Source organism: Colobus angolensis, unplaced genomic scaffold, assembly GCF_000951035.1.
Source record: "Colobus angolensis palliatus isolate OR3802 unplaced genomic scaffold, Cang.pa_1.0 Scaffold313, whole genome shotgun sequence".
NCBI classification, from domain to species: Eukaryota; Metazoa; Chordata; class Mammalia; order Primates; family Cercopithecidae; genus Colobus; species Colobus angolensis.
This window is the reverse complement of record NW_012116411.1, coordinates 2950069-2971578: the sequence shown is the minus strand read 5'-3', so window position 1 is coordinate 2971578 and position 21510 is coordinate 2950069. Positions and strand designations below refer to the sequence as shown.

The following is a 21510-nucleotide window of genomic DNA, read 5'->3' as shown; positions in this document are numbered from 1 at the left end:
AATTATTTAGCGATTTCTTATTAGATACTGAATTTTGACTTGAAAAAATTAATTTCTACTTAACTTTTTTATTTTTCATTATCTCTAATGTTTTTAAAAAGAGTTCGTGCAGGTTTTAGAGTTCACAGATGATCTGTATGGTTAACAAGATGATTGGAAAATATTCTATGGATGAAAGAGTGTCTATTTGAAATACAATAATTATTTGGAATAATTGTGTTACTCAGAGTTAATGCAAAAATTTATATTTGTACAGTAAAGTATTTGGGTAGCTAGATTATATCTTTAGTCATTTGTGGCATAAATACATTGCTCAAATGCAAAAAAATGCCTTGCTTTCATGTTTTCAATAATAATCATGGTCTAGTTGTAGTATCTTAATTTCCCTGCTTATCATTAAGACGTTTAACCTTTCATTTCTGAAGGAAATAAGTTGGATGTAATGGAGGTTGAACCATTGGATGAGCATATAAGAATTGTATTATTCTGTAATTTTGCTTTTAAGGGCAATTGGGCTAAGTTGTCAACAGAATTAAGCAGCTTGTAGAAGGTCTGTGAAAAATTGGTCAAGGGTTTCTTTTGCTTTTCCATTAGATTATGTATTTCTGTATTATAAAGAAAACAGATACTTGTTTAAAAATATACAAGTCAGAAATACAAATAAGTAGACTAGAAAAGTTTCCCCATTCTCATTTCTCAGAGATAACCATTCTAAACAGTGTATTTTATATCCTCTCAGACTTTTGTACTATTGTATTCATATATTACATCTACTTGCATGTCCCCAGCTAAACTGTGTCTTGGTTCAGTGGTTTGGCTCATCTTTCTTTGTTTCTCTAGTTTCTGGCACTGCATCTGGCATCTAGTAGATGTTTGGTCAATGGGGAATGAATGGATGTGAACCTCCCTCTCACCTAATATAAAATAATGGTGCTTTGTGTATGCACATATGCTTCTTTCTCCTTTGGCTCTAATTGAATAGTTAGAAGGTATTGTTAAATTTTAGTAATGTGGATAATTAACATGCCATGTACATAGACTGTGTTAAAATTGATTTCATAAATGAATATTAAGTTAAATAATTGTTTTATTTAAAAAGGGAATAAAATGAGTAGTATATCAAACGACTTTAAAATTACTATTTGATGGCATGCATTTTAAGGTCAGGTTTAAGTTAAATGTAGAAACATTACAAATAGCCATGCCATTATTTGTAAAACAAAAGGCAATTGCCATTGTTAAGCTGAGCTTTCTAATAGATAAAGACGTATAAAGTATGAATTATAGCATCAGTTGTAGCTTTTGAAAGTTCATCCCCCCTCACATGTTTGTTTGTTCTTTGATTCAAAATAATTGCATTTATAGGCTTGTTTATAAATTCACTAAACACTTACTGAGCTTTTATTGTATTCTAGGCCCTGTCCTCAGTGCTTAGGATATTAAGAGGACTAAAATTCAGTCTCTACTTCTTAACTCAGGTTATGAATCAGAATCATTTTGTGAGTTTTCTGAGCATTTTCTTATTTTTGGCTCTGCCCATGGAGGTTCTTATTGAATAGGTGTGAGGTAGGTCCTAGGGAAATTTTATTTTCAGAGTTCCACAAGTGATTCTGATGGGCAATCCTCGATTGAAAGCCATGAAAACCACCCTATGACCAACCTGTTCTGTATTGATGCTAAGAGTAATGCCAATAGGTGATACGAGAGAGCTGTTTTTCTTCCTGATAACTCCCTCTGGTGGGTGGTATGTATCCTGAGAGTATCTGGTTTCATTTAATAACATTTGGATTTCAGCTATAGTGTTTGCAACTCTAATTTTAGACATCCTAACTTGGTGTAATAAGTTCTATGGATTTACCTACCTGCTTTGTAAATAATAGTGTACATTTTGGTTTTTGAGCTTCAGAAGTGCTCCTAACAGTATTTCAGAGTAAATGATATGAGAATATGTGATAAGAGCATGTGATTCTTGCTTTGTTATTCAGGCTGGTCTCAAACTCCTGGCCTCAAGTGATAGGCCTGCCTTGGCTTCCCAAGGTGCTAGGATTACAGCGTGAACTGCTATACCTGGCCAAGGATACACAGTTTTAAAATTTGACACTATAGGCTAGGCGTGGTGGCCCACACTTGTAATCCCAGCACTTTGGGAGGCTGAGGCGGGTGGATCACATGAGGTCAGAAGTTCGAGACCAGCCTGTCCAACATGGTGAAACCCCATCTCTACTAAAAATACAAAAATCAGCCGGGTGTGGTGGCACACGCTTGTAATCCCAGCCACTCTGGAGTCTGAGGCAGGAGAATCGGCTTGAACCCAGGAGGCAGAGGTTGCAGTGAGCTGAGGTTGCGCCACTGTACTCCAGCCTGGGAGATAGAGTGAGACTCCATCTCAAAAAATAAAAATAAGAAAAAAGACACTATAGATGCTAAATTAAAGTATAGTGCTTCTTCCCCAGATAATCTGATAGTGGAAGAAGCAGTGCAGGAGCTGAACTCTTTCCTCGCACAGGAGAATATGAGGCTACAGGAATTGACAGATCTTCTTCAGGAAAAGCATCGCACCATGTCTCAGGAGGTACTTAACCAAAAACAGAGAGATGGCTGTGTCTAGTGGGCTGTGGCAGACGTTGACTTAGAATTCTGAGCACCTCAAAGATCACCTTACTCTAGAAGGCCTGTCATGGGGGATTTTGCAAAACACAACACAACTCCACACCTCCAAATAATGAATTACCCTAAATATAAAAGACTGTATAATGTTATTGAGGAATGGCGTGGTAGAAATTCAACAGCGAATGGGGAAGTAGAACCTACTGTATTGATGATGTCCTAGGAATTTGAGGAATGTGAATTTTCAGTCTAAACTTGGGCACAAATAATGCCGTAGTTAAACCATGCCAAGATTTGGACATTTATTTATTTACACAAAATGATCAAGATAAAGTGATGATAGGCCTTAAATGACTTTTCTGATACTCCTGATTATCATTTTGATTTAGTTCAAAATATATTCTACTGGAATTTGCCCTACCTTAGTTTAGCCACTGAATTCTCATGCTAATTAGTAATTTAGTAGTTACATTTGCTCAGTGCCTAGAATTTAAGCACTTTATGATTGTTATCTCTAATGGCAAAACAACTCCCATTTTATTGCCGAAGAAATAAATTCAGAGAGGTTAGTGATTATTCTGAGGGCACATAGCTGGAAAGTGATTGAGCTGTGTTGTGACTGTAGGTCTGTTTGACGTCGAAGCTCTTGTTCTTCATATGCCTTTGTTTACTAAACTCCAGTGTTAAGGTCCATGCTGGGCTGGTTGCATGAATATCATCTGGGGAATTTATTAATTCATATGGATTATCCTGGACCTTCAAAGGGGTTAGAATATAGCAGCCCTTATAAATAAACTGGAGTCTAGTAAGAAAATAGAATATTTTTGTCATGTTTTAAGACATTGACTAGGTGCTACCAAGATGGAGAAGTCTTCCTTTTCTAGGCCTTTGGCAAATCTCAGATTGTATTACTAACCTGGAGGGCAGTTCTTTGCTAAACTGTGTGATGTCCATGTTGACTCTCATGGCTGGCTGTTGATGCTGCCTGTCAGCTGGGTTAATTGTCCATTGGGATACCTACAGGTTGCTTCTTCATCATGGTAGTCTCAGGATGGTTGGAAGTTTTGCATGTTGGCTGACTTCTTCCAATGAGCATCCCAAGATCACCAGGTAGAACCTTCATAGCCTTTCTGATGTAGCCTCAAAATTATGTGCTGCCATTTCCATTGGGTCTCTAAAGTTGACCCAGATTCAAGAGGAGGGAACAAAGATCTTACCTCTTGTTGGGAGGACTTTCAAAGGATTTTGTGTCATATTTTAAAACCTAGCACAAAGGGTATATATAGATTAATGTGAACATGTAATAGTTTAGTAGTTAAAATACTAAATAGTGCTAGCTGGTGTATAGCTCCTAGAGTATCTGACTCTAGATTATAGTATAATGTATACCGTATTGTATCTGACTCCAGATTGCTCTGGGGAGAGCTTGAAAAAGTGTATGGAAGTTTTCCTTTTGTTCTGAATGGATTACCTTTTGTGGGAATGTGGAGAGAGAAATTTGAGGGTAAAAATGGTTGTTTTGAAAAAAATATTTATCTAACAAAACGAAAGATATTATCTTTCATCTCTTAAACAATGCAAAATTTTTATAAGTTTGTAGTCTGTCCAGGGAAATGGTGCTTTTCAGAGGTAGAAAAATTATCGAATCTTTGGTGGTCTTTTCTTTGGGAGTTCTTATAGACTTCAGACTTAAAAGTTTTCATGATTATGACTGACCCAGAATTGTTGGAAGAATCCATGATTTCATTTTTATAATCATGCATTGGGAAGAGGGTGAAGCATCTTCTATTTGCCCCTTTTCTATATAATTCCACATAAGCAAGGGTTAATATTGTGAAATTTGGAGCTTAAGCTAGATATGTTAGGTAGTCCTTTTCTAACTTGGTCTTTTTTTGCTATATGTTTCTGAATGTCTGTCTTTGGGATGTAGTTCTCCAAGTTGCAGAGTAAAGTGGAGACAGCTGAATCACGAGTGTCTGTCCTGGAGTCCATGATTGATGACCTGCAGTGGGATATTGACAAAATTCGAAAGAGGGAACAGCGACTCAACCGACACTTAGCAGAAGTCCTAGAACGGGTCAGTGCTGTTTTATGGCTTGGAGACTAGAATCATTTTAAGGAGTGTTCGCAGGAAGACTCACCTTGGGACATGGTACTTGAGGAAAAAAACTCATCCTTTGAAGGTACATTGGTTATAGACTAAAATCTTAGAGTCTCTCACTAAAGAATCTTTGTCTTCTCTGTAGGTCAATTCCAAAGGTTATAAGGTGTATGGAGCGGGGAGCAGTCTGTATGGCGGCACAATCACTATCAATGCTCGGAAGGTAAAATCAGTGACTTAGGACATGTTTTGGACTTTATGTCAGCCTTCGTGCTTAAGTGCTTAGGATTGTATTCACAAGTGACATCGTGGGGTTTTGCTGAAAGAGCGAATCGGTGAAGATAGGAAGCTTAGAAATGATTTAAGAAGAATACTTATTTATTCTCTATTTTTCTGTTTCTCTCCAGTTTGAAGAAATGAATGCAGAGCTTGAAGAGAACAAAGAGTTAGCTCAGAACCGTCTCTGTGAGCTGGAGAAACTTCGGCAAGACTTTGAGGAGGTCACTACACAAAATGAAAAGCTGAAGGTAGGAACGCATGCCTGAAGGGCAGTCAAATCAGACGTTTTGCTGATCAACTCATATATATACGTAGTTGTGAATCTGCGTATTTATGAGGGATAAGAAAAATGTAGACAAAATCCAACATCCTTTTATGATAAAACTCTAAACAAATTAGGTGTAGAAGAAGTGTACTTCAGCATAATAAAGGCCATATAAAACAAGCCCGTAGCCAACATTATACCCAATGGCGAAAAGTTGAAAGCTTTTCCTTTGAGATCAGGAACAGGATAAAGATGCCCGCTCTCATTACGTTTGTCCTAGCCAGGGTAATTAGGCAAGGATAAGAAATAAAGGCCTCTTAACCAGAAAGGAAGAAATAAAGTTGTTTCTGTTTATAGATGACATGACTTTATGTGTAGAAAACCTTACAGGCTCCACAAAAAAACTGTTAGAACTATAAATGAATTCAGTAAAGTTGCAGGCTACAAAACCAACATACAAAAACAATTGTGTGTCTATATACTAACAACAAACTATACAAAAAAGAAATTAAGAAAACAATCCCATTTATAATAGCATTAAAAAAAAATTGTGAGTAACCTTAACCACGGAAATGAAAGAACTGTACACTGAATGGATAAAGAAACGTGGTGTGTGTATATTTGTGTGTGTGTTTGTGTGTGTGTATGTGTGTATGTGCAACAGCATGGATATACCTAGAGGACATTATGCTAACTGAAATAAACCAAGCACGGAAAGACAAATACTGCATGATCTCACTTACATGTGGGATCTAAAAAAGTCAAACTCTTGGAAGCAGAGTATAGAATGGTGGTTACCGGGGTTGGGGAAATGGGGAGATGTTGGGGAAAAGGTACAAAGTTTTAGTTATGCAGGATGAATAAGGTCTGGCGATGTGTAGCATGGTGACTGTAATTAATACTGTATTGTGTACTTGAAATATGCTAAGAGCAGATCTTAAATGTTCTTGCCACACACAAAAGGGTAACTGTGGTGATGGATTTGTTGATTAGCTGGATTGTGGTAATGATTTCACAGTGTATATGTATAGCAAAACATCACGTTGTATATCCTAAATATGTATAATTTTTTTTTTTTGTTGATTATACCTTAATAAAGCTGGGGGGAACAAGAAAAAATGTTAAGTTTTGTTGATATATCTACTTCTTTATTTACATATTTACTTACTATATATCTCCTGCCTTATCCTGAAAAGGATTTAAAGCAACATATAAAGATATGTAGACTAAATCAAGATGCTCTAATATAGGAGTTGTTGAGAAAAATGAAAAGTAGGGTAAACTAGGGTGAGGATCCAAAAATGCATGAAAAAAGTGGGGCTTGTATACAAGATGTTTGCAGGAGGCATATATATACTGTGGGAGGGAGGCCATTCACATGTCACTACTTGCCAAAGTGGTTCCACAGATTTGGCTCTGCAGTTTTTTGCTACCAAAACAGAAAAAGAAACACGATCGGTGATCCTGTTGATCTTCAAACCTGCCCAGAAGAATTTTCCTCTTAGGTTCTTAGGAGAAGAAAAGAGATTCTGGAAGTTTTCCTCACTCCTCTTTTGATCATAGTCATCTCTATTTTATAATTTGTTTCTAGGTTAAATGATATGAATAAAGATGTTTGAAATGAAAAATAACAAAACAAAAACAACTTAAGTTAAATCAGTTAAAAGTGTTTGAGTAATTAAAGCAGATAGTTGCTTAGGAGAGGCATAACTATTTTTGATAACCTGTCCATTTTTTTCTCTGTCACTGTTATTAAAGAGAACAAGTTAGTGACTGGGGTCCTCAGTTATGTTTTTAAAATAAGTGTCCTGACAAGTTTCACTCTTCTGGTGGCTCATTCAACACAGAATGTAAAACACATATCAAAACAATTCTAGGAGGAAAGAATACAGTATATCCAGGTACCATCTCCTAGTTAGTCTAATTTAATTTGGGGGTAGATTTTGTATAACTAGAGCAATGGTTAGATAACTTAATAATCTTTATAAAATTGTCTCTATTGTGTAGGACATCAGTGAGTTCAAAATTTTACTTCCTGTCTCGCCTCTGGGGCTTCTTCATGCTGGATTCTGCTTCTGACTTTCCTTTGCTTTGGCCCCTCCTAAGGTGGAATTGCGGAGTGCAGTGGAGCAAGTCGTTAAGGAAACTCCAGAATATCGTTGCATGCAGTCACAGTTCTCCGTCCTGTATAATGAGAGCCTACAGTTGAAAGCACACTTGGATGAGGCTCGGACCCTGCTTCATGGCACCAGGGGAACCCACCAGCACCAGGTTGAGCTCATTGAGGTAACAGCCTTGCCTTGTCTTTTGTATGTAAGCTTTCCTGCCTCCTAAATTTTACAGTTTTACTCACGTGCGATTAATCTCTCATTCATTCAGCTGTCATTCATAGAGTGACTGTAGGTCTTTACTCTGGTAGGTATTGGGCATATAAAGATGAGACAACAGAATTCCTGCCCTCACAGATCTTGTAGTCTGCAGTAGTGGGAGAATAGTATCCATTAGGATGCAATGTGGTTCAATGGCAGCATAGCCAAAAGATGTGATAGATGAGAACAGAGTGTCTGATTTGACTATGGAAGTTTCCTGATTCCACTTGAAAAAGTAAGGTATGAATGTTAAGGATAAATACAAGTCTATTGGTAGTTGAAAGTAGGAGAAGAGGAATTCCCAGCATGAGAACAGCATATATAAAGGTATGAGAGAGCATGAGAAATAGTTTAATATGGCTAGAGCTTGCATGTATGGGAGAACATAGTGGGTAGAAGCTGCAAAATTACTTGCATGCCATTATAGCATATGATGGCACCAGCAGATGATTTTTTTAAAAGATAGAAACTTTTATTCATATGTTCATTTCTGTATCTTCCATAGTTTTTAAGGTAATGGTTATTATAGTTGGTCTTTTAATATATGCCTGACAAATGAATTGAATACTATTTTACATATGTTTATATACTGTTTTATAGTTTAGTTCTGCAATTAAATTCTAATATTCTCAGAATTGGGGGCCATTTTCTTCAGGTTTTCAGTATTTTGTCAGTTTCCAAATTAGTCTTTTGTAGATATCTGGTTTCATTATGTATAGATTGAACTGGAAATTTTCAGAGTAATCCATTATTGATACATTTTTTCTCTTTTTAGATTCTTCCAGATCAAATTTAGGAGACAGAATAATAGAATATGATGATATTTCTACATTTTAATAAGAATTTTTTATTGATTCCTTTATCTGTGTGTAGCGAGATGAGGTTAGTCTTCATAAGAAGCTGAGGACTGAAGTAATTCAGCTAGAAGATACATTGGCCCAGGTCCGCAAGGAGTATGAAATGCTGAGGATAGAATTTGAGCAGACCCTTGCTGCCAATGAACAAGCAGGTATAATGATTCTTGCTCCATGCTGTAGTTTGCTGTAAATAATTTGAAAGATACAACACAGACCCCAGGGTTTGTAAATGCTGACTTTAACTCAGAAGTCCTGAGTACCTTAAATCCTATAATTCATTTCGGTTCACAGCCTGGGTGTTTGTTTTTTAACTCAAGTTGACCAGTTTTGTTTTCATCTTCTGAGAGGGAATCTTTTTCTTTGCTAATTCTCCCTATTTCTGTGCCTCCTGATGTGTTCTGCTCTCTCTGTGCCTTTGCCCTTACCACGGTTCCTCGTAACATTGCTGTTCCTGTGTTTAAGGCCCTATAAACCGGGAGATGCGCCACCTCATCAGTAGCCTCCAGAATCACAATCACCAGCTGAAAGGGGAGGTCCTGAGATATAAGCGGAAATTGAGAGAAGCGCAGTCTGACCTGAACAAGGTAACCAGAAGGAATAGAATAAATATCGTTTGCTATTAATGTTGTAAAGCTGTTTTTGAATGAGGTGGACAGTGTGGTTATCATAAGAGATGTTCTTTTCTTTGTTTTCCCAGACACGTCTGCGTAGTGGTAGTGCCCTCCTCCAGTCCCAGTCTAGTACTGAGGACCCTAAGGATGAGCCTGCAGAGCTAAAACCAGATTCTGAGGACTTATCCTCCCAGTCCTCAGCTTCAAAGGCATCTCAGGAGGATGCCAATGAAATCAAATCTAAACGGGATGAAGAAGAGCGAGAACGAGAAAGGAGGGAGAAGGAGAGGGAACGAGAAAGAGAACGGGAGAAGGAGAAGGAGAGAGAACGAGAGAAGCAGAAGCTAAAAGAGTCAGAAAAAGAGAGAGATTCTGCTAAGGATAAAGAGAAAGGCAAACATGATGATGGAAGGAAAAAGGAAGCAGAAATTATCAAACAGTTGAAGATTGAACTCAAGTAAGAACCATATTTAGAGTAACAGTTTCTGACCGAAAAGCTAAGAGAAAAGCTAAGATTAAGACATCATGCATGAAATGTTTGGTTGATGGCATGGCTTATCTGATCGTTGTAATGGTTTAGATTGTACAATTAATTTGGTTTCAAGTCTTGTTCAAGTGCACAGCCAAAATGGCCTTCATGGCTGTTTAGTACTTTGGTTCAGTGATCAAGTATCAGTAAACCGATGATTGTAGCCTTGTTTTCCATGAATCCAAATTAAGGAAAAGGATGTCATGACTGAGGTAACACGTCTGAGAATTATTGGAAATTAACTACTGTTCTTCACTGGATTTGAGCAGATTGCTGGTGTTAATCATAATTTAAATGATACTAAGTGGAGTATTTATGTATCACTGTAACTTGAGTAATATCTGATCTATTTGCCTGAGAGTTAACTGGTTTGTGAATATACCAGATCTTTCTTAGGAGATTTACTCCTATAGACATTGAAACACTAAGATAGACCTTTAGCTCGGTGAATTTATCTGTGTCATAACCTTATGCCATTGGCCCTTCTCCTGTATAACCAGTAACTTCTCTGGCAGAATGGCTTACTTCTTGCTCCTTATTTTCTATGGTTGACCCTTTGCTGATATTTGGATTTGAGGGACAACTGTGCTCAAAATGCTTGCACTCCTTTGGTATATAAAAGTATAGTTAAGAGGTTTAACAATTTAATAAGAGGTGAAGTTTTAGTCTTTAGCTGATGGTTAATCAGCTGTCAAATCTAGGATTAGCAGTATAGCTCAGACTTTCAAATTTTTCCTTTTTCTTTTTTCTCCCTCTTGAACTCCTTAAGGCAATTTTTTTTTTTTTTTTTTTTTTTTTTTTTTTTTTTTTTTTTTCTGGTGTGGTATCAGAATCATCTGAGTGACTTGTTTAAATACATTTTTGGGCTCCATCCTCAGATCTACTACTGAATCTCAGTTACTCAAGGTTGGCGGCCACAGAAATTTGCCTTTTTGCTGTATAACAAGTGTACAAGATTCTTTTTGTTATATAACAAGTGTACAAATGTCTGTTTTATAACTTTGTTAGAGGACTTCATCTGAAGGGAGAAATGATTCATTTTTATACAGCTTACTTTTCTGTACTTTCTTAGCTTATCCAAAAGTCTTTTGATAGTCTGTGCAAAATTTTTTCTGTTAGGTGTGATATGAAATGTAAAATGAAACTGTTTTTAAAATGTTCTGCTCAATCAAAATTCCCTTGCTCTGATGACCTTTATTTTCTTATTACATTGTTCCCCTCCTTGTACTATGCCTGTCATAGGAAGGCACAAGAGAGCCAAAAGGAGATGAAACTATTGCTGGATATGTACCGCTCAGCCCCAAAGGAACAGAGAGACAAAGTTCAGCTGATGGCAGCTGAGAAGAAGTCTAAGGCAGAGGTATTCTCGTCTGCTCTTACCTGTCCTTCTGCTTAAAATCTTCATACTTGCCAAGGATATAATTTCTTTCTTTATCTTTAAAATTAGTGTTTAAGTGCAACATTTTCTGCCTTTTGAAAGACTATCTAAAGTAGAGATTTTAAAACCTCTCCATAGGGTGGTAGAATATATCTGAATTACTGGGGTTATCAGTAGGCTTTTCAAAGTATTTCTTCCTTGTTTTTCCTATGTAATTCATTGCTACAGAGATAATCTTTTTCATTACTTTTGGGAGGAATGTCTTATGCTCTTAAAATTTTGAGGCCTAAAAAAGGAATGAGAACCACTATTCTAAAGAAAGGTACCTGTGCAATTCTCAAAAATGTTGCATATAGAAGCATGCCATAGTGGAATGGAGTGATGTTAAAACATACGTTGCTATGTGATGCTTTAGTATATTATGTATCTTGTTCTATAATTCTGTAAAGATTCTTTTGGTATTACGGACCCTCCATCTTTGCACAGTATTAATTGATTTTTGAAAATGTATTACAACTTTTTATTTTTACCCAATTTTTTTCCTCCTATAGTTGGAAGATCTAAGGCAAAGACTCAAGGATCTGGAAGATAAAGAGAAGAAAGAGAACAAGAAAATGGCTGATGAGGATGCCTTGAGGAAGATCCGGGCAGTGGAGGAGCAGATAGAATACCTACAGAAGAAGCTAGCCATGGCCAAGCAGGTGGACACACTTTCTTTATTTAATTGACTTTTTGAGTAAATGTTACTTGACAATAAGTTACTGCCAGTAAAATTTGCTTTTTTATTTTGGTCTTTTTTTGATTAATATGTGTTTTTCCTTTTTGTGTGTGTGTTTTAATTCTTACCTTCAAGTCTTTAATATTTCTGTTATTTTGTTTTGTGTGTTTGCGAGGCAGGAAATTTACTGTTATTTAAATGGACAGTTATTGAAGATCTAGTCTTTCTTTGCTGACCTGAAATTAAGGGTTATAATGAATATAAAATGAAAAATAAGATGTAAGATTTTATATATATTATGATTACAAATATATGAAACTAAGAAAACTATGCTTATAAATATATATTATATATTTCTATGTAGTACATATACTACATAGAAAAACTGTGCTTATAAATATGTGATTTATATATAATAAGGATATAATATATTAACCAATATAGTACATATTGATTAAGCAGTATGTTAACTATGGCTATTGCGGTCGTAGAACTACAGAGATTGTTCTCTTCCTCATAATGAATATGTATTTATTTTTAAATCCCAGTGAATTTTTATTAACATTCAATAATAAAGATACTGAAAATACTTGGAAAAACCATATATGTGTTCTCTGTTAGTACACCTTCATTGTTTCTAAGAAATAGCAAAATAACAGTGAGATGGAGTAGGTTTAATTGTAAGTTGATCATGAAGTGCCTTGAAAAGAACTTCATTAGATCCTATACACATTCCTTTTGTTAAAAAGTATACTTTTGGGCCAGGCGTGGTGGCTCCTGCCTGTAATCCCAGCACTTTGGGAGGCTGAGGTGGGTGGATCACCTGAAGTCGGGGGTTCAAGACCAGCCTGACCAACATGGAGAAACCCCGTCTCTTTTTAAAAAAATACAAAATTACCTGGGCGTGGTGGCGCATGCCTGTCATCCCAACTACTTGGGAGGCTGAGGCAGGAGAATCGCTGGAACCTGGGAGCAGAGGTTGCAGTGAGCCGAGATCATGCCATTGCACTCCAGCCTGGGCAACAAGAGTGAAACTCTGTTTCAAAGAAAAAATATAATTTTGACTTCTTAAATCTGGTAATTGCCACTTTTTTTTTCTTCCCTCTCTCAAGGTAATTATCAGGAAATTGTACTATTATGGGTTCTAGAACAAGTAAAAAGAAAGATACTGTTCTTGTATAGGACGACTCACTATCTTAAAAATGTTCAGTCTTTCTAAGTTTATGTATTAATGTAATGTGATCTCATGCAAGTGCTTTTTTTAAGTTATGCTTTTGTTTATTTTGGTACTAGACAAACTGGTTTTAAAGTACATGTGGAAAAGTAAACAAGAGTAACAAGAGAAATTGAAAAAGAACAGCTCTGGGGTCTCTTCCATATGTTAAAACATAAAGTTTCTGTAGGTAAAATGGCTTGGGACTACTAGACAGACTATTAGAACTGAATACAAACTTGAGAAATAGATGCAAGTACACATGATATTTATTATATGCTAAATACATAGTTTTAAATCAGTGGGGAAAAGAAAAACTGACGTGATGGGACAAAAGTGAAAAAAAAATTAGAAAAAAGTTGGATACATACTTGAATGCTCTACACTAGGATGATTTCCAAATGGATCATAGATATGATATTTAAAAAAATGCGTCCATCAAAAAGCTAGAACACCTTTAAATTCTTTTCTAATTTGGAGTAGAGACCTTTCTATGAATAAAAGGCTGGAAAACATGAACAAAAAATTGGTAATTTTGAATTATTTTTTAAAATGCTACAAAACTTCTACATTGCAAAAAACACTGTTAGCAAAGCCAAAAGATTAAATGACAAAAAGTAAAAAATATTTTTAACTCTTATTACAAGGAAGGCTTATCTGATACAAAAAAAAAACCTCTCCAAAATAGGGGGAAAAAAACTCAAGAATCCAATGAAAGAATAGGCAAAAGAAATGAATAGGTTATAGAAAGAATGCAAGTGGTCTTAACCACATGGAAAGATGCTCAGTCTCACTTATAATGAGATAGATATAAAGTAAAGCTATTATTAGATACCAGTCTTCACCTATCAGATTGTTACAAGGCTTTAGATGTTTGCACCTGCTGGAAATCCTGTAGATCAAGTATTCTAATTGCAGAAAAGCATGAGAAAATGTGAGAAGTTACGATGGAAATACTCTTAACCAATTGCTGCTTGATCTGTTTGTCTAGATTAAGGTAAATACAATTATTGTCTGCTTTAACTGACTTTGAGTACAGGTCAACTAATAAGTATCAGATCAACAATTGGTGCCAGTGACTTCAGATAATAGAGCTTTTGTATGCCTAGTGACAAAACACAGCTTCTTAAAACTCTGTCACTAAATTAATTTATATCTAAGTGAACAGTGGGAAAGTTTAGTTTCCGGTGCTCATCCACTGAAGTTGAAAGATTCTTCTAAAATGAAATCTCTTCCTCCATCCTTTAGGAAGAAGAAGCACTCCTCTCTGAGATGGATGTCACAGGCCAGGCCTTTGAAGACATGCAGGAGCAAAATATCCGTTTGATGCAGCAATTGCGGGAGAAGGATGATGCAAATTTCAAGCTCATGTCAGAGCGTATCAAGTCCAATCAGATCCATAAATTGCTTAAAGAAGAGAAGGAGGAGCTGGCAGACCAGGTTTTGACTCTGAAGACTCAGGTAATTAGGATGAGTAGAGCTTTCTATTCTGTTGAAATAGGGTACTTTCTACATGACGATACAAATTAAAGAATGATTATTGTGGCATTTTTTTGTGATGGGAAAAAATTTGAAAACTAAATGTTCATTATTAGGGTATTGGTAAATAAATTATACATCTCTACTGTTATTCCTGCAAAAGAGTGCAGTGTAGCTGTCAAATATGGATCTGCTAATATGGAAACATGTCTGAAATAAAATCAACTGACTTATTTTGTTACCCTTTTTGCATTAAAGTGTATGTTTACTTGTGTGGCTGTGCTGTGTATTTTAAAAATTTCTGGAAGGCTGCATGAGTAACTGTTAGAATCGTTACCTCTGGATGTTGGGATGAGTTGTGGGTGAGGTTAGGAGGTATGTGTGATTTTACTTTTTTTTTTTTTAATTTCCATAGGTTTTGGGGAACAAGTGGTGTTTGGTTACCTGAATAAGTTCTTTAGTGGTGATACCAATATTTTGGTGCACCCATAACCCAAGCAGTGTACATCGTACCCAGTGTGCAGTCTTTTGTCCCTTACCTCCCTCTGCCAAGTCCCCACAGTTTATTGTATAATTGTCATGCCTTTGCATCCTCATAGCTTAGCTCCTACTTACGAGTAAGGACATACAATGTTTGGTTTTCCATTCCTGAGTTACTTCACTTAGAATATTGGTCTCCAATTCCATCCATATTGCTGCAAATGCCATTATTTTGTTCCTTCTTATGACTGAGTAGTATTCCATGGTGTGACTTTTCTTCTAGGTAGATACCTGGAAGTGGGATTGCTGAATCAAGTGGTAGATCTACTTTTAGTTCATTAAGTCATCTCCGTACTGTTTTCCATAGTAGTTGTACTAGTTTACATTCCCACCAATAGTGTAAAAGTGTTCCCTTTTCATCATATCCATGCCAACACCTATTATTTTTTGATTATGGCCATTCCTGCAAAGTGAGGTAGTATTGCACTGTGGTTTTGATTTACAGTTCCCTGATAGTTAATGATGTTGAGCATTTTTCTTATGTTTGTTGGCCATTTGTGTATTTTCTTTTGAGAATTGTATATTCATGTCCTTAGCCCACTTTTTGGTGGGATTGTTTGTTTTGTTCTTGCTGATTTGTTTGAGTTCCTTGTAGATACTGGATGTTAGTCCTTTGTTGGATGTATAGATTTTTTTCTGCCATTCTATGGGTTGTCTGTTTACTCTGATGATTATTTCTTTTGCTGTGCAGAAGCTTTTTGGTTTAATTAATTTTCATCTATTTATTGTTTCTTTTGTTGCATTTGCTTTTGGGTTCTTGGTCATGAAGTCTTTGCCTAAGCCAGTGTCTAGAAAGGTTTTTCCAATGTTGCCTTCTAGAATTTTTATGGTTTCAGGTCTTAGATTTAAATCCTTGACCCATCTTGAGTTGATTTTTGTATAAGGTGAGAGATAAGGATCCAGTTCCATTCTTCTACATGTGGCTTGCCAATTATCACATCACCATTTGTTGAATAGGGTGTCCCTTCCCACTTTATATTTTTGTTTGGTTTGTCAAAAATCAGTTGCCTTTACGTATTTGGCTTTATTTCTGGGTTCTCTATTCTGTTTCATTGGTTTATATGCCTATTTTTATACTAGTACCATGCTGTTTTTGTGACTGTGGGTTTTTTTTTTTCTGTTTTTTTTTTTTTTTTTGACACAGAGTCTTGCTCTGTTGCCCAGACTGGAGTGCAGTAGCGCGATCTCGGCTCCCTGCAAGCTCCGCCTCCTGGGTTCATGCCATTCTCCTGCCCCAGCCTCCTGAGTAGCTGGGACTACAGGCGCCGGCCACCACACCCGGCTAATTTTTTGTATTTTTAGCAGAGACGGGGTTTCACTGTGTTAGCCAGGATGGTCTCAATCTCCTGACCTTGTGATCTGCCTGTCTCGGCCTCCCAAAGTGCTGGGATTACAGGCATGAGCCACTGCACCTTGCCATGACTATTTCTTTATAGTATAGTTTGAAGTCAGGTAATGTGATGCCTCCAGATTTGTTCATTTTGCTTAGTCTTGCTTTGGCTATACGTGCTCTTTTTTGGTTCCATATGCATTTTAGGATTTTTTTTCTAGTTTCTTGAAGAAAGATGTTGGCATTTTGATGGGAATTGCATTTAATTTGTAGATTGGTTTTGGCAGTATGGTAATTTTCACAATATTGATTCTACCTATCCATGAGCATGGGATGTATTTCCATTTGTTTGTGTCATCTATGATTTCTTTCAGCAGTGTTTTGTAATTTTTCTTGTCAAGGTCTCTCACATTCTTGGTTAAGTATATTCCTAAATATTTTATTTTTTTGCAGCTATTGTCAAAGGGGTTGAGTTCTTGATATGATTCTCAGTTTGGTTGCTGTTGGTGTTTAGCAGAGCTCTGATTTGTGCACATTAATTTTGTATGCTGCAGCTTTGCTGAATGCATTTACCAGTTCTAGCAGCTTTTTGGATGAGTCTTTAGGGTTCTCTAGGTGTATGATAATGTGATCAGCAAACAGTGACAGTTTGACTTCCTCATTACCAATTTGGATGCCTTTTATTTCTTTCTCTTGTCTGATTGCTGTGGCTAGGACTTCCAGTACCATGTTGAATGGAAGTGGTGAGAGTGACATCTGTGTCTTGTTCCGGTTCTCAGGGGGAATGCTTTCAACTTTTCCTTGTTCAGTATAATGTTGGTTGTGGGATTATCATAGATGGCTTTTATTACCTTAAGATATGTCCCTTCTATGCTGATTTTGCTGAGGATTTTAATCATAAAAGGATGCTGGATTTTGTCAAATGCTTTTTCTGCATCTATTGAGATGATCGTGTGATTTTTGTTTTTAATTCTGTTTATATGGTGTATCACATTTATTGACTTCTGGATGTCAAACCACCCCTGCATCCCTGGTATGAGACCCACTTGATCATGGTGGACTATCTTTTTGATATGCTTTTTGAAGGTGGCATGAGAAACTGTTAGAATGGTTACCTCCACATATTGGGATGAGTTGTGGGTGAGGTTAGGAGGTGGGTGTTTGTGATTTTACTTTTTACACTTTAATATTGTTTGATTCTCCTTTGTGCATTAATTTCAAAAAAGACTCTTTTAGAATGGCTAGCTGTTCTGAAGGGAATACTCTTGGACTTTTGTTTGAGTTCAATTTATATGCTGTAGTATGAATTACCGGGTTTTAAGCATTAGCATGTGATATTCTCTATTTTTGGCAATTTGGAAAAGAATCTTTTCAGTCATTTTTCAGACTCTTATTTGAATCTTCCACAATATTTTATATTAGAAGTAAAGCTTTCAGTTATCATAGTCTTGATGTATTTTGAAGGGTTCATGGGCAAAATCGGTAATAGTTTGCGATTTCTAACATTGTATTTTGTGGGCTTAAAGATTAACAGAATAGTTTTTTTTGTTTGTTTGTTTTTTAACTTTTCATTTGTGTTAAAATCTGATTTTCTGTTCAAAGGTTGATGCCCAGCTACAGGTAGTAAGGAAACTGGAGGAGAAGGAGCATCTGTTACAGAGCAACATTGGCACAGGAGAGAAAGAGCTGGGTCTTAGGACCCAAGCCTTAGAGATGAATAAGCGCAAGGTATGATTGATTAATCTGATGATAGTCTCAGCGGAACAAATAAGTATAACACTGTTGAAATTATAAGTTGGCTTTATTCCGTCAACTTTGGCTAACATTTTGCCTCACTGGGAATAAGAGACGATACAATGGTGTTACTTGTTTGTACATCCTGCATAGGCAATGGAGGCAGCCCAGCTTGCAGATGACCTCAAAGCACAACTGGAGTTGGCTCAGAAGAAGCTACATGATTTTCAGGATGAGATCGTGGAGAACAGTGTTACCAAAGAAAAGGACATGTTCAATTTCAAACGAGCCCAGGTAAAAGCCGTTGTCTTTTCTTGTCACCTTTTAGGTGTTTTCTGAGGTCAGAAGTGACTCATATCATGAAAGAATCATTAGTCCAGTGTATGCCATTTCCTGCTAGACTTGAGGGAGTTTGTTGAGGGAAGAGAGTAAATGTTTTCTTCACTGCCGTATCCTCAGACCCTTTTATGGTGCCTTGTACCTAGTAGGCACAAAATAAATATTTGTTAAATTAGTGAATTAGTAAATTGTTAAAGAAGTAGCAGGATAGCAGCAGTAGAGGATTTTCAAGTTCTCCTATAATGTCTATTTTTGTCATGCCAGCTGTTTCTCATGATGTCTTTCTGTCCTTATCCATAAATCTGAGTTATTTTAAACCAGTCTACCTTCGGCTTAAAACTAGTTACCATAAAACAAAGTGGACTATCCTCTAAACTCTTCTTAGATGTGTTTTCACAGGTCGGAATTGGTAATAGTTAGATGCAATTCTAATTTGAGGGTACAATATGGTTGCCTGTTCTGAAACAAAATAGTCTGCCATTTGCAGTTCTCTACATTTCTACAAGATAATTGGACATAAAAGGACAGAAAGTCCTCTCTTTTCACAACAGAAAACTCAAGTTAGAGCTATTATTTTTCTCAAAAAATGGCAGACTTGGGTAAGTGTGTCTAATAGGTATGCTATCCTACCACAGGAGGACATCTCTAGACTTCGCAGGAAGCTGGAGACCACAAAGAAACCAGACAATGTACCCAAGTGTGATGAGATTCTGATGGAAGAGATTAAGGATTACAAGGTTAGAAAAAATGCCTCAGTGATTTGTTTTTTGTTAAGGCTTTAAGTGGCATAATAGACTGGGAGAATAATTTGCATGATGGTAACCAGAGAATGATTTATTTTGGCAGACTGGGGGAAATGATGCTCTCTTTTTTTAGTGCCTTGTGGGTTCTCTTCTTGGTTGTGTACTATATGAGAGCCATTTGGATCATAAACTTTCATGATTGCTCAAACTCTGACATCTTTTCTTTTTAGGCACGCTTGACCTGTCCGTGCTGTAACATGCGTAAAAAGGATGCTGTTCTTACTAAGTGTTTTCATGTCTTCTGCTTTGAGTGTGTGAAGACACGCTATGACACCCGCCAGCGCAAATGTCCCAAGTGTAATGCTGCTTTTGGTGCCAATGATTTTCATCGCATCTACATTGGTTGATCTAAGTCAAGAGAAGAAGAGGAGCTGGCTAGTCAGGAACTTATTCATTAACCACCAAACCTCTACCTCTTCTCTCCTTGACTGTCACCTGTAGGACAGTTTATCAGTCAGCTACCTTTCCTCCATAGACTTTACTTCCAGGCTCTCCTCTTCAGTAGATGGATGACTTTACCAGAAAGCACTGGTAAATACAAGCCTTGGGTTTCAGAATGAATTAGAAACAAACAACTCTTATTGTCTTCCCTCCCAGCTTTGTTTATTTCCTGCTTTTAGACTTTTCAATGTTTTCTTTTTCCAGCCCACTGTATAAACTTGGATTGTCCATTCCTCCTGAAGAAATCAAGTTGTTATTTTTGATATGGAGAAGGGAACAAAAGAGGAAACATGGCTACTTTTGGGGAGTGATGTTTTAAAAAATAAGTTGTCTATGGGCACAAAGTTTTCTTCATTTGTGTAGCAAACTTTTTGTGAATGTGGATTACAAAATGGTACAATTGTGCTACTCTCCCCTGGGTGGTTTGCAGCGCTAATGAAATTATGTCTAGGATGATTCAGTCCATTTCCCATTTACTAGCAGAGTAACTTGTTAAGATCAGCTGACTTTCTTGTTAAAGTTATTTAAGTTTTGAATGCTCTACTACTTCAAGTCTGTAAATTTCTTGAGGCTAGAATAATTTTAAATAATACGACCCTTTGTCTTCTGATGAAATAAAGATTGAAGAGGGTGAGTCAGGACTGAGCTGGTGAAGAAATCTTCTGGGTATTCTGGGAATTTGATACAGAGAGAACTTGGTGAGCTATGAATTACTCTCAGTCTCCTTTTTACAGGGGTGGTTGTGATCCCTCTTTTCCAGAAAATTCCGTGGAATGTTTCTGTAGGACTTTTTTCTCCACAAGCTTGAATTAAAGCAGGATTCAGTTTGCATTTGTGTTTATGATTTTTCTTTGAAACATTTGTCTTTATTATTACAAGTTGATTTTATACCTGCAGTTCTAGAATTGAATTCTCTTGCATGGAAATAATCAGCTTAGATTAAGAGGTTGGCCTTGTTTAGAGTATTTAGATCTTTGCTTAATTGAAGCACTTTTCTCCTAGTTCTTTTATTGAGTCTATTCTGTGGAAAAATAATGCCTAAAAGATTAATTTATTTGACTACTCAGTTATCTTTCATAGTTCATTATGTGGGGTAAGAGACTATAATTTGTTTTTAGGGGGAGCATATTGCTGCCTGTAGCTTTAGGGTGAGAGTTCTTGCATTATGTGGTGGTGGCTTTTTCTTTTTTTCTTTTTTTTTTTTTTTTTGAGATGGAATTTTGCTCTTGTTGCCCAGGCTGGAGTGCAGTGGCACGATCTTGGCTCACTGCAACCTCTGCCTCCTGGGTCCAGGTGATTCTCCTGCCTCAGCCTCCCGAGTAGCTGGGATTACAGGTGCTCACCACCATGTCTGGCTAATTTTTATATTTTTAGCAGAGATGGGGTTTTACCATGTTAGCCAGGCTGGTCTCAAACTCCTGACCTCAGGTGATCTGCTTTCCTCGGCTTCCCAAAGTGTTGGGATTATAGGTGTGAGCCACCATGCCCAGCTGCATTATGTTTTATAGTAACCAGCATACCAGAGGTTTTATAAATCTCTGGCAAGGGGTTGTGTGAAGTGGATCCCTCTTGATCACCACCTGTCCTAGAAGACAGGTAAGAGCAAATTCTGTGTCCTTTTGTGGTCACCAGCTATAATCAGCAGGATTTGCACTGAATTCCACAAAGTCATGTGGTAGGAATTAAGCAATGAATCTAACTAGAGAATCTTACTAGGTCATCAAGAGAGGTCATGGGTCCCTTGACCCCCTGCTCAGCAAACACCCCCACCCCCACATAACCATCCTGACAGGATTAACTCCTGCTTCTGGACACAGTGAGTTTTCATTTATTAATAGGACATGTTCACCTTGCTTCTTGCTCTTCTTATAGGGTAAGCTTGAGCAACTTTGTTGGTTGGGTGCAGATAGACTGCTT

At 36.9% G+C, this 21510-nt stretch overlaps 1 protein-coding gene across 1 annotated transcript in view; it reads left to right on the top strand.

Annotated features, from left to right (window-relative positions):
* Positions 1-20424, top strand: part of RNF20 (ring finger protein 20, E3 ubiquitin protein ligase) — a 28200-nt gene extending 7776 nt beyond the window's left edge. Inside the window, exons 6-20 of the mRNA XM_011951004.1 lie at positions 2454-2572; positions 4538-4684; positions 4854-4931; positions 5116-5235; positions 7359-7538; positions 8495-8630; positions 8941-9062; positions 9176-9546; positions 10861-10978; positions 11548-11697; positions 14176-14388; positions 17879-18004; positions 18164-18304; positions 18985-19086; positions 19323-20424. Of these exons, the coding sequence (XP_011806394.1) occupies positions 2454-2572; positions 4538-4684; positions 4854-4931; positions 5116-5235; positions 7359-7538; positions 8495-8630; positions 8941-9062; positions 9176-9546; positions 10861-10978; positions 11548-11697; positions 14176-14388; positions 17879-18004; positions 18164-18304; positions 18985-19086; positions 19323-19499 (2300 nt within the window). The 3' untranslated portion in view covers positions 19500-20424. The remainder of the gene's footprint in view (positions 1-2453; positions 2573-4537; positions 4685-4853; positions 4932-5115; positions 5236-7358; positions 7539-8494; positions 8631-8940; positions 9063-9175; positions 9547-10860; positions 10979-11547; positions 11698-14175; positions 14389-17878; positions 18005-18163; positions 18305-18984; positions 19087-19322) is intronic.
* The last annotated feature ends 1086 nt before the right edge of the window (positions 20425-21510 follow it).